At 45.8% G+C, this 15,798-nt stretch overlaps 1 protein-coding gene across 4 annotated transcripts in view; it reads right to left on the minus strand.

Annotated features, from left to right (window-relative positions):
* The window catches only part of LOC115106442 (formin-like protein 1), a 48,707-nt gene that overhangs the window by 12,160 nt on the left and 20,749 nt on the right, over window positions 1-15,798 (minus strand). For all 4 annotated transcript variants that reach the window (XM_029629199.2, XM_029629196.2, XM_029629195.2 and 1 more), the window contains exons 2-9: window positions 11,054-11,137; window positions 9,610-9,693; window positions 9,310-9,383; window positions 8,532-8,615; window positions 7,868-7,993; window positions 6,429-6,537; window positions 6,055-6,131; window positions 5,674-5,767 (exon numbers count right to left, since the gene is read on the minus strand). In XM_029629199.2, coding sequence (XP_029485059.2) covers window positions 5,674-5,767; window positions 6,055-6,131; window positions 6,429-6,537; window positions 7,868-7,993; window positions 8,532-8,615; window positions 9,310-9,383; window positions 9,610-9,693; window positions 11,054-11,137 — 732 coding nt within the window. The remainder of the gene's footprint in view (window positions 1-5,673; window positions 5,768-6,054; window positions 6,132-6,428; window positions 6,538-7,867; window positions 7,994-8,531; window positions 8,616-9,309; window positions 9,384-9,609; window positions 9,694-11,053; window positions 11,138-15,798) is intronic.

Here is a 15,798-nt window from a genome sequence, read left to right on the forward strand (position 1 = left end):
TTGTTGAGTGAATAAAGCCGCATACAAACATTGTCTCTTTCTTAAGGCAGCTCCAAAATGCAGGTGTTTCAGCCTAGCTCAGTGCTTTCTGTGGTGGAGGGGCAGCCAATGGAAAATACAGTGTGTGTGCGTTGGTAATCTTCTCTTGTTGTGCCGTGCCACAGACATATCAGTGTGGATGACGGATCACCACCTCAAGCTGAACCTCGGCAAGACGGAGCTGCTCTTCCTCCCGGGGAAGGACTGCCCATTCCATGATCTCGCCATCACGGTTGACAACTCCATTGTGTCCTCCTCCCAGAGCGCTAAGAACCTTGGCGTGATCCTGGACAACACCCTGTCGTTCTCAACTAACATCAAGGCGGTGGCCCGTTCTTGTAGGTTCATGCTCTACAACATCCGCAGAGTACGACCCTGCCTCACACAGGAAGCAGCGCAGGTCCTAATCCAGGCACTTGTCATCTCCCGTCTGGATTACTGCAACTCGCTGTTGGCTGGGCTCCCTGCCTGTGCCATTAAACCCCTACAACTCATCCAGAACGCCGCAGCCCGTCTGATGTTCAACCTTCCCAAGTTCTCTCACGTCACCCCGCTCCTCCGCTCTCTCCACTGGCTTCCAGTTGAAGCTCGCATCCGCTACAAGACTATGGTGCTTGCCTACGGAGCTGTGAGGGGAACGGCACCTCAGTACCTCCAGGCTCTGATCAGGCCCTACACCCAAACAAGGGCACTGCGTTCATCCACCTCTGGCCTGCTCGCCTCCCTACCACTGAGGAAGTACAGTTCCCGCGCAGCCCAGTCAAAACTGTTCGCTGCTCTGGCCCCCCAATGGTGGAACAAACTCCATCACGACGCCAGGACAGCGGAGTCAATCACCACCTTCCGGAGACACCTGAAACCCCACCTCTTTCAGGAATACCTAGGATAGGATAAAGTCATCCTTCTCACCCCCCCTTAAAAGATTTAGATGCACTATTGTAAAGTGGCTGTTCCACTGGATGTCTTAAGGTGAACGCACCAATTTGTAAGTCGCTCTGGATAAGAGCGTCTGCTAAATGACTTAAATGTAATGTAAATGTGATTGGCTCGGTGTTCTGCCACTCAAGGGGAAACTACGTCACCGCAGAAGCTAGGCAGTTCAATCCCCCTTGGGTGCTGCTGCCATAGATTTACATTGGAAGTGCGCATCCAAGAAGGCTCAAGGTCATTGGCCACAGATAAAATGGCTTCAAATCACGTTATATCTACCATGGCTTTGATTGGACTGATCTTGTCAACGTCATACTTTCACAATCTTAGCTAGCAAGTTAGACAAGCAGTCATCTTCATAAATCACGTCGACAATCTACTGGCAAATCCTTTTCAAACCTTGTCATATAAAGAGCAATGATAGATAAAGCGTATCGGTGCTCATCGGCCATTGGACATAAACATTACACAACAAGTTGGAAATGCAAATTCAATAATGAGTGGTTTGAAAGGAATCAATGGCTAACTGCAAGCGTTGCAAAGCAATCGCTATTTTGCTTCCCCTACCTGCTATTCGGTGGAGAGGGTCTGTGGCCCACGTCTGGGTTTAAGGATTTAAAACATCTGTCTGAAAGGGTCTCTTTTCCAAGTTTAAAAGGATAAACATTGTCCATGGGCCAGAAAAGGTTGAAGACATTGGCCATGCTGTCAATGCAGCATGATGTCTTCCATGTTCAAAACAACTGGCAACTTGGAACTGGGAAATCTCAGACTTCAGAGAGATCAAGACAACTGGGAAATACGTTCTGAACGGTCATCCAACTCGGAATTCCAAATTCCTCTTTCTAGAGCTCCAACCTGAAGATGTTGGATGTCATGATTCGGCCTTGTTTTTTTCAGAGTTCCCAGTTGTCTTGAAAGCACCATAAATCCAGAGAATGCCAGACTTTGATAAGACATTTTTATGACAAAATCTGCCCACAAGAAGAACCGCCGCGACGCCTTCCTGTTCAAGTGAGCACAGCACCACCACTACAAGTCCAAAAATGTAATGTATACTGCTGCATAAATGATGTAATATGCCAGGGAGATATGTATACTGTAGCTAAGAAAGTAATACTATATTGTGTAGTAAGCTGTTCGTAGCCCATGTGCCTCACCTTAATAATTTGATACCTTTCCCCCTCAGCCTACTGTTCTGAATTGCTGGTGCACATGTAGCCTATAGCCTGTTTTAGAGAAATGTCATCATTGAATATTGTAAGACCTTTCATTGTCTGCTTATATGCCCCCTTTATTTATCCTACGGTTCTGACTTGGTATACAGGGAGAACACTGTAAGAACGGCTAATGTCCTGAATTCTGTCGCTTTACTTTTCAAAAGTGCTGAACAAATAGTTATATTGACTACGTCCATCTTAGCTCGCTCATTAATGTCTTAATCGAAATTACGGATGGCCTCTTATCCGCTCATCCATCCCTTATGCCATAGTTTGTACAGCTAAATTATTATAGGCCTATTGCTTATATAGGTCTACCTTATTAGTATTTTATTCATAATTTTAGGCAATGTTGGAATGATTTCATTGTTTTGCTTACTTTGTCTATTATAATTAGCTCGTGTGTTTTCCTTCACGAGGAGGGGATATTATATAATGTTGTTGGGTCTGTAACCATGCTTCCCATTCAAATATTTGTTTTCAACAAAAAGTTCAGTAATAGACCCTTGTAATTCCAGTTGATATTGCGAGGGTTCTTTTGTTTGTTTGTTTGTTTCCCAATAGGCCTAACAAAATACTTCAAATTATAACCTCTCTCTGTAACGTGCGTTGTTTGAAGGAGACCAAGGTGCAGCGTAATTTGTGGTCATCATGTTTATTCAATGAGAACCAGCAACAAAATAACATAGTGAAACCAAAACGAACGTACCGTTCCATAGGCTACAAGAGCTGTACAAAAACAAGATCCCACAACATAGGTGGGAAAAAGGCTCCCCAAGTATGATTCCCAATCAGAGAGAACGATAGACAGCTGCCTCTGATTGGGAACCACACTCGGCCAAACACAAAGAAATACAAAATATAGAATGCCCACACCACATCTCACCCTGACCTCACCAAATAGAGGAATAAAATGGCTCTCTTAACGTCAGGGCGTGACACTCGCTGGAGGCTCCGGACTGGGGACCGTCGCTGGAGGCTCCGGACTGGAGACCGTTGCTGGAGGCTCCAGACAGCGGATCAACGCTGGAGGCTTTGTGCCATAACCACCAGGGTAGCCTAGTGGTTAGAGCGTTGGACTAGTAACCGGAAGGTTGCAAGTTCAAATCCCCGAGCTGACAAGGTACAAATCTGTCGTTCTGCCCCTGAACAGGCAGTTAACCCACTGTTCCTAGGCCGTCATTGAAAATAAGAATTTGTTCTTAACTGACTTGCCTAGTAAAATAAAGGTAAAAAAATAAAATAAAATAAAATAAAAATAAATCCTCACTGCAGGCTCCAGGCCATGGATCATCACTGGAGGCTCCAGGCCATGGATCATCACTGCAGGCTCCAGGCCATGGATCATCACTGCAGGCTCCAGGCCATGGATCATCACTGCAGGCTCCAGGCCATGGATCATCACTGCAGGCTCCAGGCCATGGATCATCACTGCAGGCTCCAGGCCATGGATCATCACTGCAGGCTCCAGGCCATGGATCATCACTGCAGGCTCCAGGCCATGGATCATCACTGCAGGCTCCAGGCCATGGATCATCACTGCAGGCTCCAGGCCATGGATCATCACTGGAGGCTCCAGGCCATGGATCATCACTGCAGGCTCCAGGCCATGGATCATCACTGGAGGCTCCAGGCCATGGATCATCACTGCAGGCTCCAGGCCATGGATCATCACTGCAGGCTCCAGGCCATGGATCATCACTGCAGGCTCCAGGCCATGGATCATCACTGCAGGCTCCAGGCCATGGATCATCACTGCAGGCTCCAGGCCATGGATCATCACTGGAGGCTCCAGGCCATGGATCATCACTGGAGGCTCCGTGCCATGGATCATCACTGGAGGCTTTGTGCCATGGATCATCACTGGAGGCTTCGGACCATGGATCATCACTGGAGGCTTCCTACGTGGAGCCGGAACAGGTCTCACCGGACTGAGGAGATGTACTAGAAGCCTGGTTCGTGGAGCTGCCACAGGGCTTACCAGGCTGGGGAGACATACTAGAGGCCTGGTACGTGGAATCGGAACAGGTCTCACCGGACTGGGGAGATGCACTGGAAGCCTGGTGCGTGGAGCAGGCACCGGATACACTGGGCCGTGGAGGCGCACTGGAGGTCTCGAGCGTAGGGCTGGCACAACCCGTCCTGGCTGGATGCCCACTTCCGCCCGGCAAAAAAGTCAGCTGTCTGCTATTGTTTTTAAAAATGCAGTAAATGAGGCTGAATGAACTGTTTCGCTGCCAGACAAGGCTCCGCTGATAGCCAGGTGTAGCGGTGGTAAGGATTCACTCCATTGTGCTGTAAAGAAAGCTCTGCTGTTGGGACAGCTGTATGTAGGCCCTAACAGTTTGTCACCATTACGGTGCAATTCATCTATTGTTTAGTATTGTGTTGTGTTGTGTAGTGGCTTTGCTGCCATGCATCCAAAAACACGTTTTTGAATTTCCCCCACCAAGATTTACACGCTAAAATCGCCACTGACTGTAAATAACCTATGCTGATATAACATGTGTTCTGATACTTCCACATGCCGCCAGACATGTGTCAGAGAAAACGAGTGAATGTCAGACATTTTGATAGAACACCTTTTGCTACTGAAAAAGTTGTCTGCTCTGGTCAATGTCCATGTAATTAACCGCTCTAGGGAGAGGTTTCTCATAACTACTGGACTGGGATAATTATACCAATCAGGACTTCAAAGACAAAACTGACCACCGATCAGTGCTCAGGGGCAACTATCCGTAAATACCACAGGTTGCAGTAAGGCATCTCATGCTAAGACCTGTCTTCTCTGTCCTTGCCCATTGCTAATAATACCCAGGTCTACATCACACTGTCTGGCTAGCCCTATCCACAGGGGTCTTCCTCTGTTGGCAACAGTTGCTCCCTTGACAGACAGTGGGGAGAAGTCCAAGGAAAGGTTTAGCTGTCACGTCGCCAACAACTGTTAAGAATTTTTGTGCCCCCACCCCCTCCGGCACCTTCACCCCCTCCTGCTTATAGTGGACAACTGTCATGACAGCTGCCAGGGGGGGTCATTGGGTGATATCTTTTGGATGGGGTTTGAATAGGTTGATTTGGCATGTGCAGTGCTCACAAGGAAATCAAGACGACTGATGGCCACATCCTGACTTTTTCAGATCTCTGCATGTAAGTCATGTGAGCTTTGCGTAAATTGTGTGTTGTTGTCAACGGGAGATTTGGGAAACTGGGAGCCTCCATGACCCGCAAACTCAACTCTGGACCTCAAAGGCAGTTCCACTGCATTTTTTCATTGTTCCCCTCTAATCAGGGACTGATTTAGACAGGTGGGTGCAATTAATTATCAGGTAGAACCAAAAACCAGCAGGCTCCGGACCTCGTAGGGTCAGAGTTGAATACTTCTGCTGCATGACGTGCAATATGATGATGGGAGACTTCAGAGGGGTGTGGGGGGATTGACAGGAAGTGTTGGTGAAAAGACTGTCTTCATGGATACCCCTCTTACCTCTTTGAAGTTGTCAAAAGCGGAGAGGATGATGTCATGACCGCCCCTCACTAGACATACAGCAGCCAGCAGCTCCAGCACTAGAGCTTTGGTCCTGAGGGGTACAAGTGTACATTACACACACACACACGCGCACACACACGTGCACACGCGCACGCGCACACGCACGCACGCGCACACGCGCACACACGTACACGCGCACACGCACACACGCACACACGCACACACGCACACACGCACACGCACACACACGCACACGCACACGCACGCACACACACACACACACACACACACACACACACACACACACACACACACGCACACACACGCACACACGTACACACGCACGCACACACACACACTAATAACACTGGTCCTCACCTGGGGTTCCTGTTGTTGAGGCTGAGGGTGATCTCGTTCACACAACATGGGTGGGTCATCACCAGGTTAAACCCAGACTAAAACACACACGTACACACAGTTGTCAGGCGTCGCCACCTTCAGTCGTATGTCACACAATGCAGTGTGGACAAGATCCATACCGACGCAAAGCCTGGCAACTGTCGCTTTTTTTTGATGGACAGTGAATTTACAGCGTAGGAGGGAGACAAAGTTATTGGTGTGTAAAACTACCAAGCCATGACGCTGAAATAAATGTTACTTCTCCTAGCTAATGCTATTGAGTCACTCTGTTTTAACAGTAGAGATGAATGTGGATGGGCCTGCCTGGCTAAGTGTTATAGGTTGAATTGTACCTGGTAGTTCATGATTGCACGGAGGCACATGATGCAGAGGTGAACGTCGTCTTTCTGACTGACGAGGCGTGAGTTCCTCATCGCTTTCCTGCTGTGGAGAGCGTTGAATCTGCCCGGTGAGAAACGTAGCTGTTATTGACATGTCATTACTAATGCATAACGCTGCATTAGTAATAACATGAGGTTATTGCGTAACAAGAGGTTATTACATGAAGAGGTTATTACATAAAGAGGTTATTACATAAAGAGGTTATTACATAAAGAGGTTATTACATAGCATCATGGTTGTAGTGACACGCCTCCTTCAAAGCTCTCGCAGTTTGAACAACTGTAAAATCCCAACCCTACAATGTCATGTGTTTTAAGGCTGAATGGGACTCATTTTTGTCTCAGATGATGCAATCAAAGAAGGACACAATGAAGCTTTCATTGCCACATCCACATGTCAATAGTCATGCTAATAATCACTTTGAAATATTTTGGTTAAATGACATCTGAGTGATTGAAAGGAGGGGGGGGGAATATAATAGGCACCAACGAAAGAGGGACAGAATGTTTTGGGAGAAACAGAGGAAAAAACGGGTAGAAAGAGAAGAGGACAGAGGCGATAAACGAGATACGTTCTCACACACCCCTCTTGGATGCATCAATGACAGGCAGGCAGGGCCCCAACATGAACCCTCTCAGATGCCTGTTGGTCGGTGGAAGGTCTGAGGGTTTTGCCCTGGGCGGACATTGCTCACATTCCCGTCTGCGCCATATTTACAACATAGATGAGAATGCTGAGAGGGAGGAAGGCTGCTTCCAACGTTTACCCTACCAAACAGTTGGTGTGACAGGAACAAGGCTCCTCCAGATGAAAAAGAGTACAGAGGATAGAGGTGTGTGTGTGTGTGTGTGTGTGTGTGTGTGTGTGTGTGTGTGTGTGTGTGTGCGTGTGCGCACATCTGTCTGCCGGCCGTACCCTTGTGAGAATCTTGGTACGGCTGGTGTTGCTTACCATGTAGTGTAGCTTAACCTGTAGCGTCAAGGTGGACTCGTCTGTCCCAAGCTTTCGTACACACACATTCACATGTACACACACATGTAAACAGACAATCTACAGACACATCAACTCCCATGGGGGTTAGGGGCAGTGTGCACGTTGTGTGTGTGTGTGTGTGTGTGTGTGTGTGTGTGTGTGTGTGTGTGTGTGTGTGTGTGTGTGTGTGTGTGTGTGTGTGTGTGTGTGTGTGTGTGTGTGTGTGTGTGTGTCACAGTGTGTGTCTGTGTATGGGTACCGGAGGACTGGGAGTCATGGTTCTTTCCTTACAAGTAAGGCCCATGAATCCAGGGTGCAACAACTACAAGTGTAGTCCAACCTCAGTCCCATCCAACAGACAGACTTTTATGCGTTCATTGTGGCACCGTACTTCTCTCCAGTTCCTGGTGACACTCACCTCACAGTAAGGGAACGAGCAGCTTTAGAAGCACTATGGATTGGAGAGTTACCGGCACTCCTTGTCAAGTCCTCCACAGATTTGTCCGGTGTGGCTGTCCCGTTGTCCAAACTGTCCATGTCATAGCTGAGGGTCCAAAGTACAGGTGTAGGATCTTAATTTGATAACTTTTTTGTTGCTGAGAATTTTCCTGCACAGCAGGAAATGCAGATTAACTTTGTGATTTACATGCATTCACTGAAAACCCACACTAACACACAGTTATACTAGCAGTTTTGCACTTTTAATGTAGTCTACATTTGGCAATGCAATAGCTTAACCACCAATCAAGCAACATTATGGACAAAAAATTCAAATTCTGTTGCTGCAGGATTATTTTGTGGTGACAATATAGGTCAAATTAAGATCCTATATCTGTAGAAGGGATTTGGTATATGAATGGTATAGGTGAAACAATATTATCAATATGAAATATTCAAGTTATGTTAAATGTTCGATCTAAAGCCCTCTGATATTTTTCACTACTAAAGTATCCCCAAAAAAGAAGGAAAGACCCAGAGCCCCCCATAAAGAACCACATCAGGATGGACACTCAAGGTCAAAACCTTGCCTTTTCCTCTCAGATTGTCTTATCCATACATAGACGTGAAGGACTGGTACTCACGTGACGGCACATTGGGCGAAGGACATATAGTCAACCAGGAAGTCCAGGCCCCGGTTCTCCTCACTGAGGAACTCCTGAGCCCAGCTGGAGCGAAGGGGAACAGGATAGGATGGGAAACAGGAGGGGGAAAGGATAATAAGACCCAATTGGCACACCTTAAAACAATTAACAATTTAGTACATACTGTACAACAATCAAACATAACCACAGTATTCAGAAGTTCACAACTGATTTGTTTACAGTGTACTGTGTTACATTGTGTGGTGTTGACTGTGTTCCTTGTTGTTTGTCATTGTAATTTTTTTGGGCTGTGTGAAAAGAAAAAAAACACACAACTGGAGCTGTAACCACAGCATTAAAACATCAATCCCACTCGACGAAACGCTGAAAGAACCTCACAAGGACTACGACTTCATTCCCACACTTGACAACAAGCAATTGTGGTGCATAGTTTACAAAAGCACTTACATCTGACTGGAACTGCCAAATAGCAGCCTAAATCCAGGATCTTATGGTTTGCATATGAACATCAAATCATTGTATCATATTTCAGTGCTCTCACCCAATGCTCTTTTACAGGATTCCTTTAGAGCGGTTTTATAATTATCAATGAGCTAATTCATCCCACCTCCTCTCCCCTGTAACTATTCCCTAAGTCGTTGCTGTAGATGACAATGTGTTCACAGTCAAATTACCTGGTAAATTTGTTAAAAAAGATATAAAAGCAACCAACAGATTTGAGTAAGTGGAAAAGTTGGGTAAGGGGGCCAGGTCTCACCCAATATGATTGGTCCTCAGGGAAATTTCCAGCTCTCTCAAGACCTGTGTGGACTCCTGGACACGCCTCTTGAACTGTCACAACAAGGTCGTTATCGTTGTGGAGAAATGTTTGATGGTGTATAGAGAACTAAACAAGCAGTGACCTACGTAGCTATGGATGAAACCAGATGTTTGTTTTTTTAAACATACAGTAGCTTTTGCAAATTCATAGGATATCAGTGATTAATTCAAGGAATTATATTTTTGAAAATAGCCATAGCCCAGACGGGCCTGGTATTGGACTGTAATGGTACAGTACCTTACGACTAATCCCTCCCTGGTCAAGATAACTTCTGAGCTTCAGCAAGTAAGCAGAGGGTGGATTCTTCACTTGGAACCGTTCCTGAAAGAGAGAGAGAGAGAGAGAGAGAGAGAGAGAGAGAGAAGTGTATCTAATTATGTTGATTGCATGGGTGCACTGTGGGAGAAAGAGGGCAAAGACAGTTTTGTCTTCACAGCCTTGATGCTGACACTGCTTCATTTATGCACATAACCAATGATATATCTGTTGATGAGGCTGAACCAAGGCTGGTTGATGAGGCTGAACCAATGTTGGGACACTGCTTGTCGGGAGGCCAATCTATCAATCGATGCCAGGTCAGAGTTGAGGCAGAGGGCCTTTGATAACAATGGCTTTAACTCTGCTAAAATAAGAGAAGGGACAACATTGAACCATTGCAGGTCTGTGCTGCGGTGACGGTAACAGTGACAGGTGTCCTGTATGTCACTCCCCTCCGAGCCTCAGGAAGTTATCTGCCTCCTCACCGTTGCCACAGCAACCTACAATATTGATGAGGTTGCCAGCAGGACACATTGTGTGTGTGTGTGTGTGTGTGTGTGTGTGTGTGTGTGTGTGTGTGTGTGTGTGAACGACCACTCTCATTGTGTTAGTGTGTCAATGGGGTGCTTTCCTAGAAACAAGGACACACTGACAAAAACAAACATGAAAAGAAAAACTCAATTCTACTCTACGAAGGTCTGCAAATCAGGGATTCAATCATTATAACGTAGTATTCTCTAAAGAAATGTAATGGTTATCATGTAACCTCACTCTGAAGCAGTGGTGTAAAATACTTAATTAAAGTAAAAAATACATTTAAGTACTACTTAAGTTGTTTTTGGGTTATCTGTACTTTACTTTACTATTTATATTTTTGACTACTTTTACTTCACTACATTCCCAAAGAAAATAATGTACTGTACATTTCACTCCATACATTTTCCCTAACACCCAAAGGTACTTGTTACATTTAAAATGGTCAAATTCACGCATTTATCAAGAGAACATCCTTGGTCATCCCTGCTGCCTCTGATTTGGTGGACTCACTAAACACAAATGCTTTGTTTGTCGATTAGTGTTGGAGTGTGCCCTGGATATGCATACATTAAAAAACAGTGCTAAATATCATTGGTTTGCTAAATATAAGGAATTTGAAAATAATTTATACATTTGATACTTAAGTATATTTGAACAATTACATGTACTTATGATACATAAGTATATTTAAAATCAAATACTTTTAGACTTCTACTCAAGTAATATTTGAGTGGATGACTTTCACTTTTAGGTGAGTAATTTTCAATAGAAAAATGACAAACCACTGCTCTGAAGTTCCTCTAGGAACTATGATTACATCCTGTTACTGTAGTGTTATTGACACAGCACAGTAGTGTTGTACGGTGCAGTGGAGTTGAGGTCCCACCTGATCACAGACCAGCTCCCACTTCTTCTCGCTGTCATACTGACACAGGATCTTCACCTTGTCTGGAGGCAGATTCATGGAGTTCTACAGGGAAAAAAACAAAGAGAGAGTGAGAGAGAGAGAGAGAGTGTGTGAGAGAGAGAGAGAGAGAGAGAGAGAGAGAGAGAGAGAGAGAGAGAGAGAGGGAGAGAAAGAGAAAGAGTGTGTGAGAGAGAGAAAGAGAGAGTGTGAGAGAGAGAGAGAGAGAGAGAGAGAGAGAGAGAGAGAGAGAGAGAGAGAGAGAGAGAGAGTCGATCCCATCGAGACATTTAACAAACGTGTTGTCAGGCCGAGTGGTCTCAAGTGCTTGATTAAGTGTGTTGAGGTGTCGGTTCAAATCCCACCATTGAGGTTGCCCTTGGTGAAGCTATTCTTCAATACCTGAATCTTATTAGTCGCTCTAGGATTGCGCAGGGATTCTATTTTCATGTGGAGCCATGTAAGAGAGGAAATAACAAATGTTTTGTGAAGAGGTGGGTGGTATAATCCACACATGCAGATCATCGCCTTCACCACTCAGATACCAAGACCTGTGTTCTCGCTGTGGCAGTCAGCAATTTTACCAGTGTTTGTGAAAGTCAAAATCTTCCAGTGCCAAAATAAAGCACAGTATTTTAATTGTTACACAATGAGATTCTAACCCATGCATGCAGAGCACAATGGATTAGCAGTCCATCGCCTTACCCACTCGGCCACCTCATCCTGTATTTTGGAGAGAGAGAGAGAGAGAGAGAGAGAGAGAGAGAGATAGAGAGAGAGAGAGAGAGAATGATTCATACGTCAGAAAAAAGTTTTACTATATATGGTGTCGATCTAAATATGAACTTTGAGAAGCAGTGATGGTAAATTATGTTTTGTCGCAACAGGTTCCGTCGAGGCAATTATGATGAGTTGACTTGATGTGCTTCAAAACATCACGCTTATCTTATCACCTTCTCTTGTTGAAAAGTGAAAACTAGTAACAAATTACTGGGTGGCATTTAGCCTGAAGATATGCTGCAGATATACAGGTAACTGATTGCCAAAATAAAAGTCTCAGGCGCAGCTTCAGAATCTCCCATAAGTGTTCAATTGGGTGACTTCATTCTATAGCTAGAGGACTCCTGATATCTCCAGGAGTGATAAGTATCATTTTTTGTCTTTATCTGTTTTCTATTACTGTGTTTTTAGTAGCTGGGGCCATCTACTTCAAGTGCTGCCTGTCTTCCCAGTAGCCTAGTTGATATATGAACTGCTGACTGCTCATAACATGGAAATGATTGTTGACATATCAACCAGAATCAAGGGGCAGGACATTTTGTAACTTGTTTTGTGGCTGTATTGGAGGGGGAGTGGTTTCTTCACCTCTGCTAGGCAATTAGTGTGTTAGTACTTCAGTCTCCCCTGGTTTCTCAGCAGCAGCTGTAAGCGGCGGTCGTGCCATTGGCGGCCTCGTCGGAAAAACTAAGACTGTAGCCGAAACTAAGACGGTTCTGCCGAGTTGTTCTGTGGAGTTGTTCTGTGGAGTTGTTCTGTGGAGTTGTTCTGTGGAGTTGTTCGAGGAAAGTAAAAGAGTAAGGCTCCACACCACTCTCTCACTTGAGTATCTTGCCTAGTTATTTAATGACTCTCATTTTGCTCTTTTGTAGCTTTGGCAACTATGTGTGTTTTCTATACCTGTTTGCTCCTCTCCCTGTAGGCTTTACAGATGCTCCCCACCCATTGGCTGCAACACTTCTAATTTAGTGTACCCGGCTCACACAACCAATGTGGAATTCCGGGTCTCTGGCAATGTTTGGAAGTGCCGATTTGCAGTCAAGAACGCCAAGTTCATTTCAGGACCTTGACATTTAGGCCCTGATGGAGACATGGATTTCCCTAGAGAACGCTGCTACCCTAGCTGCTCTCTTCATCTGATTACGTTTTCTCTCATAGTCCAAGAGCATCTGGTCGTCGCAGTGGTGGCACAGGGCTACTCGTTTCTCCTAACTGGAGATTTTCTGTTTTCCCCCTTCCTCACCTGTCCATTTCCTCATTTGAATTCCATGCTGTCACTGTCACTTGTCCACTCAAGCTTTGCATTGTTGTCATCGATCGCCCACCAAGTGCCCCTGGAGAGTTCCTCAATGAGCCTCTTAACACCTTGATAAACTCAGTTCCTGACGAGGGCTCACAGCTTTTCGTACTTGGCGACTTCAACCTCTCAACGTTTGCCTTTCCCCTCCTCGCCTCTTTTGACCTCACCCTTTCCCAGTCCCCTCCCACTCACAAGACAGGCAATACGCTTGACCTCATCTTTACTAGAGGCTGTTCGCCTACTATTATCACTGCAAACCCTTTCAGGTCTCTGATCACTACTTTGTTTCCTTTTCTGTCTCCCTTTCCTCCAACCCCAGCCACTCAGCCCCTACCTAGATGGTCATGTGCTGTCGCAGTCTTCACTCTCTCTCTTACTGCTCTCTCCTCTTCTATCCTATCATCTCTCCCTTCTGCTAAATCCTTCTCACTCGTCTCCTGATTCTGCCTCTTCGACCATACTCTGCTCTCTTTCCGTATTTTTTGAGTTGCACTGTCCCCTTTCCTCCTGGCCGGGTCGCCCTCCTCTCCTGCTCCATGATGAGCTACCAGAACAGGGCTGCGGGGAGCTGAGAAAAAATAGATTAAAGTAAAACTTCCAGATGACATATCATCCTTTCACTCCCTCATCTCTACCTTATCTTCCTCTGTATCTGCTGCTAAAGCAACATTCTATCTCTCTAAATGTCAAGCTTCTGCCTCAAACCCTAGGAAACTCTTTTCCACCTTCTCTTCCCTCCTTAATCCTTCACTCCTCCTCCCTCTCTGTGGAGGACTTTGACTACATTCACTCAGCATATTGAGTTCACTGGTCCCATTCATGCAGAACTACCCTACGCCTTGACCTCTTCCTTCCGTCTCTCTCTAGATAAAATCATGTAACTAGTGAGGTCTAGTGAGGTCTGGCCGCTCGACAACCTGCCCATTCGACCCCATCCCCTCCTCTCTTCTCTAGACCATCTCTGGAGACCTTCTCCCTTTCCATCATCAACTCATCCCTGATCCCTGGTTGCGTCCCCTCTGACTTCAAAATGGCCCGAGTTGCTCCCCTCCTCAAGAAACTAACACTCAACTCATCTGACGTCAGACTAAAGACCTGTATCCCTTCTTTCTTTTCATTCCAAAACACTTAAGCATGCTGTCTCTGATCAACTCTCTTGTTATCTCTCTCAGAACGATCTTCTTGACACCAACCAGTCAGGCTTCAAGATGGGTAATTTAACTGAGACTGCTCTTCTGGTGTCACAGAGGCACTCCACACTGCTAAGGCTCTGCCCACTCTTGGATTGCATCCTACCTGGCAGGCCTCTCCTACCAGGTGACGAGGAGAGGATCTGTGTCTGCACCATATACTCTCACTACTGGTGTCCCCCAGGGCTCTGTTCTAGGCCCTCTCCTCTTCTCTCTATACACCAAGTCACTTGGCACTGCCATATCCTCACAAGGTCTCCTATCATTGCCATGCGAATGACACTCAACAAAAGTTATCCTTCCCCTAGTGGCGACACGCATCTCTGCGTGCCTGGCAGATATCTCAATTTGGTTTTCGGCTCACCACCTCAAGCTTAACAAGACAGAGCTGCTCTTCCTCCCAGTGAAGGCCTGCCTGCTCAAAGACATCTCCATCACGGTTGACAACTCTAGTGTCGCCCTCCCAGAGTGCAAAGAATCTTGATGTAACCCTGGACAACACCCTGTCATTCTTTGCAAACATCAAAGCAGTGACTCGCTCCTGCAGGTTCATTCTCTACAACATCCATAGAGTACGACCTTACCTCACAGAGGAAGCGGCGCAGGTCCTAATCCAGGCATTTGCCATCTCCCGTCTGGACTACTGTACTCGATGTTGGCTGGGCTCCCCACTTGTGCCAACAAACCCCTGCAACTTATCCAGAAGGCTGCAGCTCACCTGGTTTTCAGCCTTCCCAAGTTCTCACATGTCACCCTGCTCGTCTGCAAACTCCACAGGCTTCCAGTTGAAGCTCCTATCCACTACACTACCCTATCTTCAGACTATGCTCAAACCCTACACCCCAACCCGAGCACTCCGTTCTGCCACCTCTGGTCTCTTGGCCCTCCCACCTCTAGAGGAGGGCCACTCCTGCTCAGCCAAGTCAAAGCTCTTCCCTGTCCTGGCACCCCAATGGTGGAACCATTCACAAACATCGCTGTGATTTTCCTATTTTCCATTCTTAATACATAACAATGATTCAATTCAATATGTTTAATGCAGGCCTAAATCACTTCTTTGAATATATCTATTGTTCCCTGGATGACAGAATGTCCGAAATAGAACGTTTCCCGAAATAGAACGCAACTGCTCAGCTACAGCGACCGACAAATTTTGAAGTCTGGTAGACATGGATCGATTTAAACTTAAACTTAAATCTATTGACAAGAAGACAAGAAGGCCTTCACAGACGCGGAGATTGTCAAATAATGTTTTTTTGGCCTCAGCCGAAATATCGCATGCTGATTTAACGAACAAGCTACTTCAAAGCCACTTTTTTTTATTGTATTTTATTTCACGTTTATTTAACTAGGCAAGTCAGTTGAGAACAAATTCTTATTTACAATGATAGCCTGGCCAAACCCGGATGACGCTGGGCCAATTGTGTATGTATATATATATTTGATTTGCTGTACATCAA

Source organism: Oncorhynchus nerka, linkage group LG23, assembly GCF_034236695.1.
Source record: "Oncorhynchus nerka isolate Pitt River linkage group LG23, Oner_Uvic_2.0, whole genome shotgun sequence".
In the NCBI taxonomy this organism is placed as follows: domain Eukaryota; kingdom Metazoa; phylum Chordata; class Actinopteri; order Salmoniformes; family Salmonidae; genus Oncorhynchus; species Oncorhynchus nerka.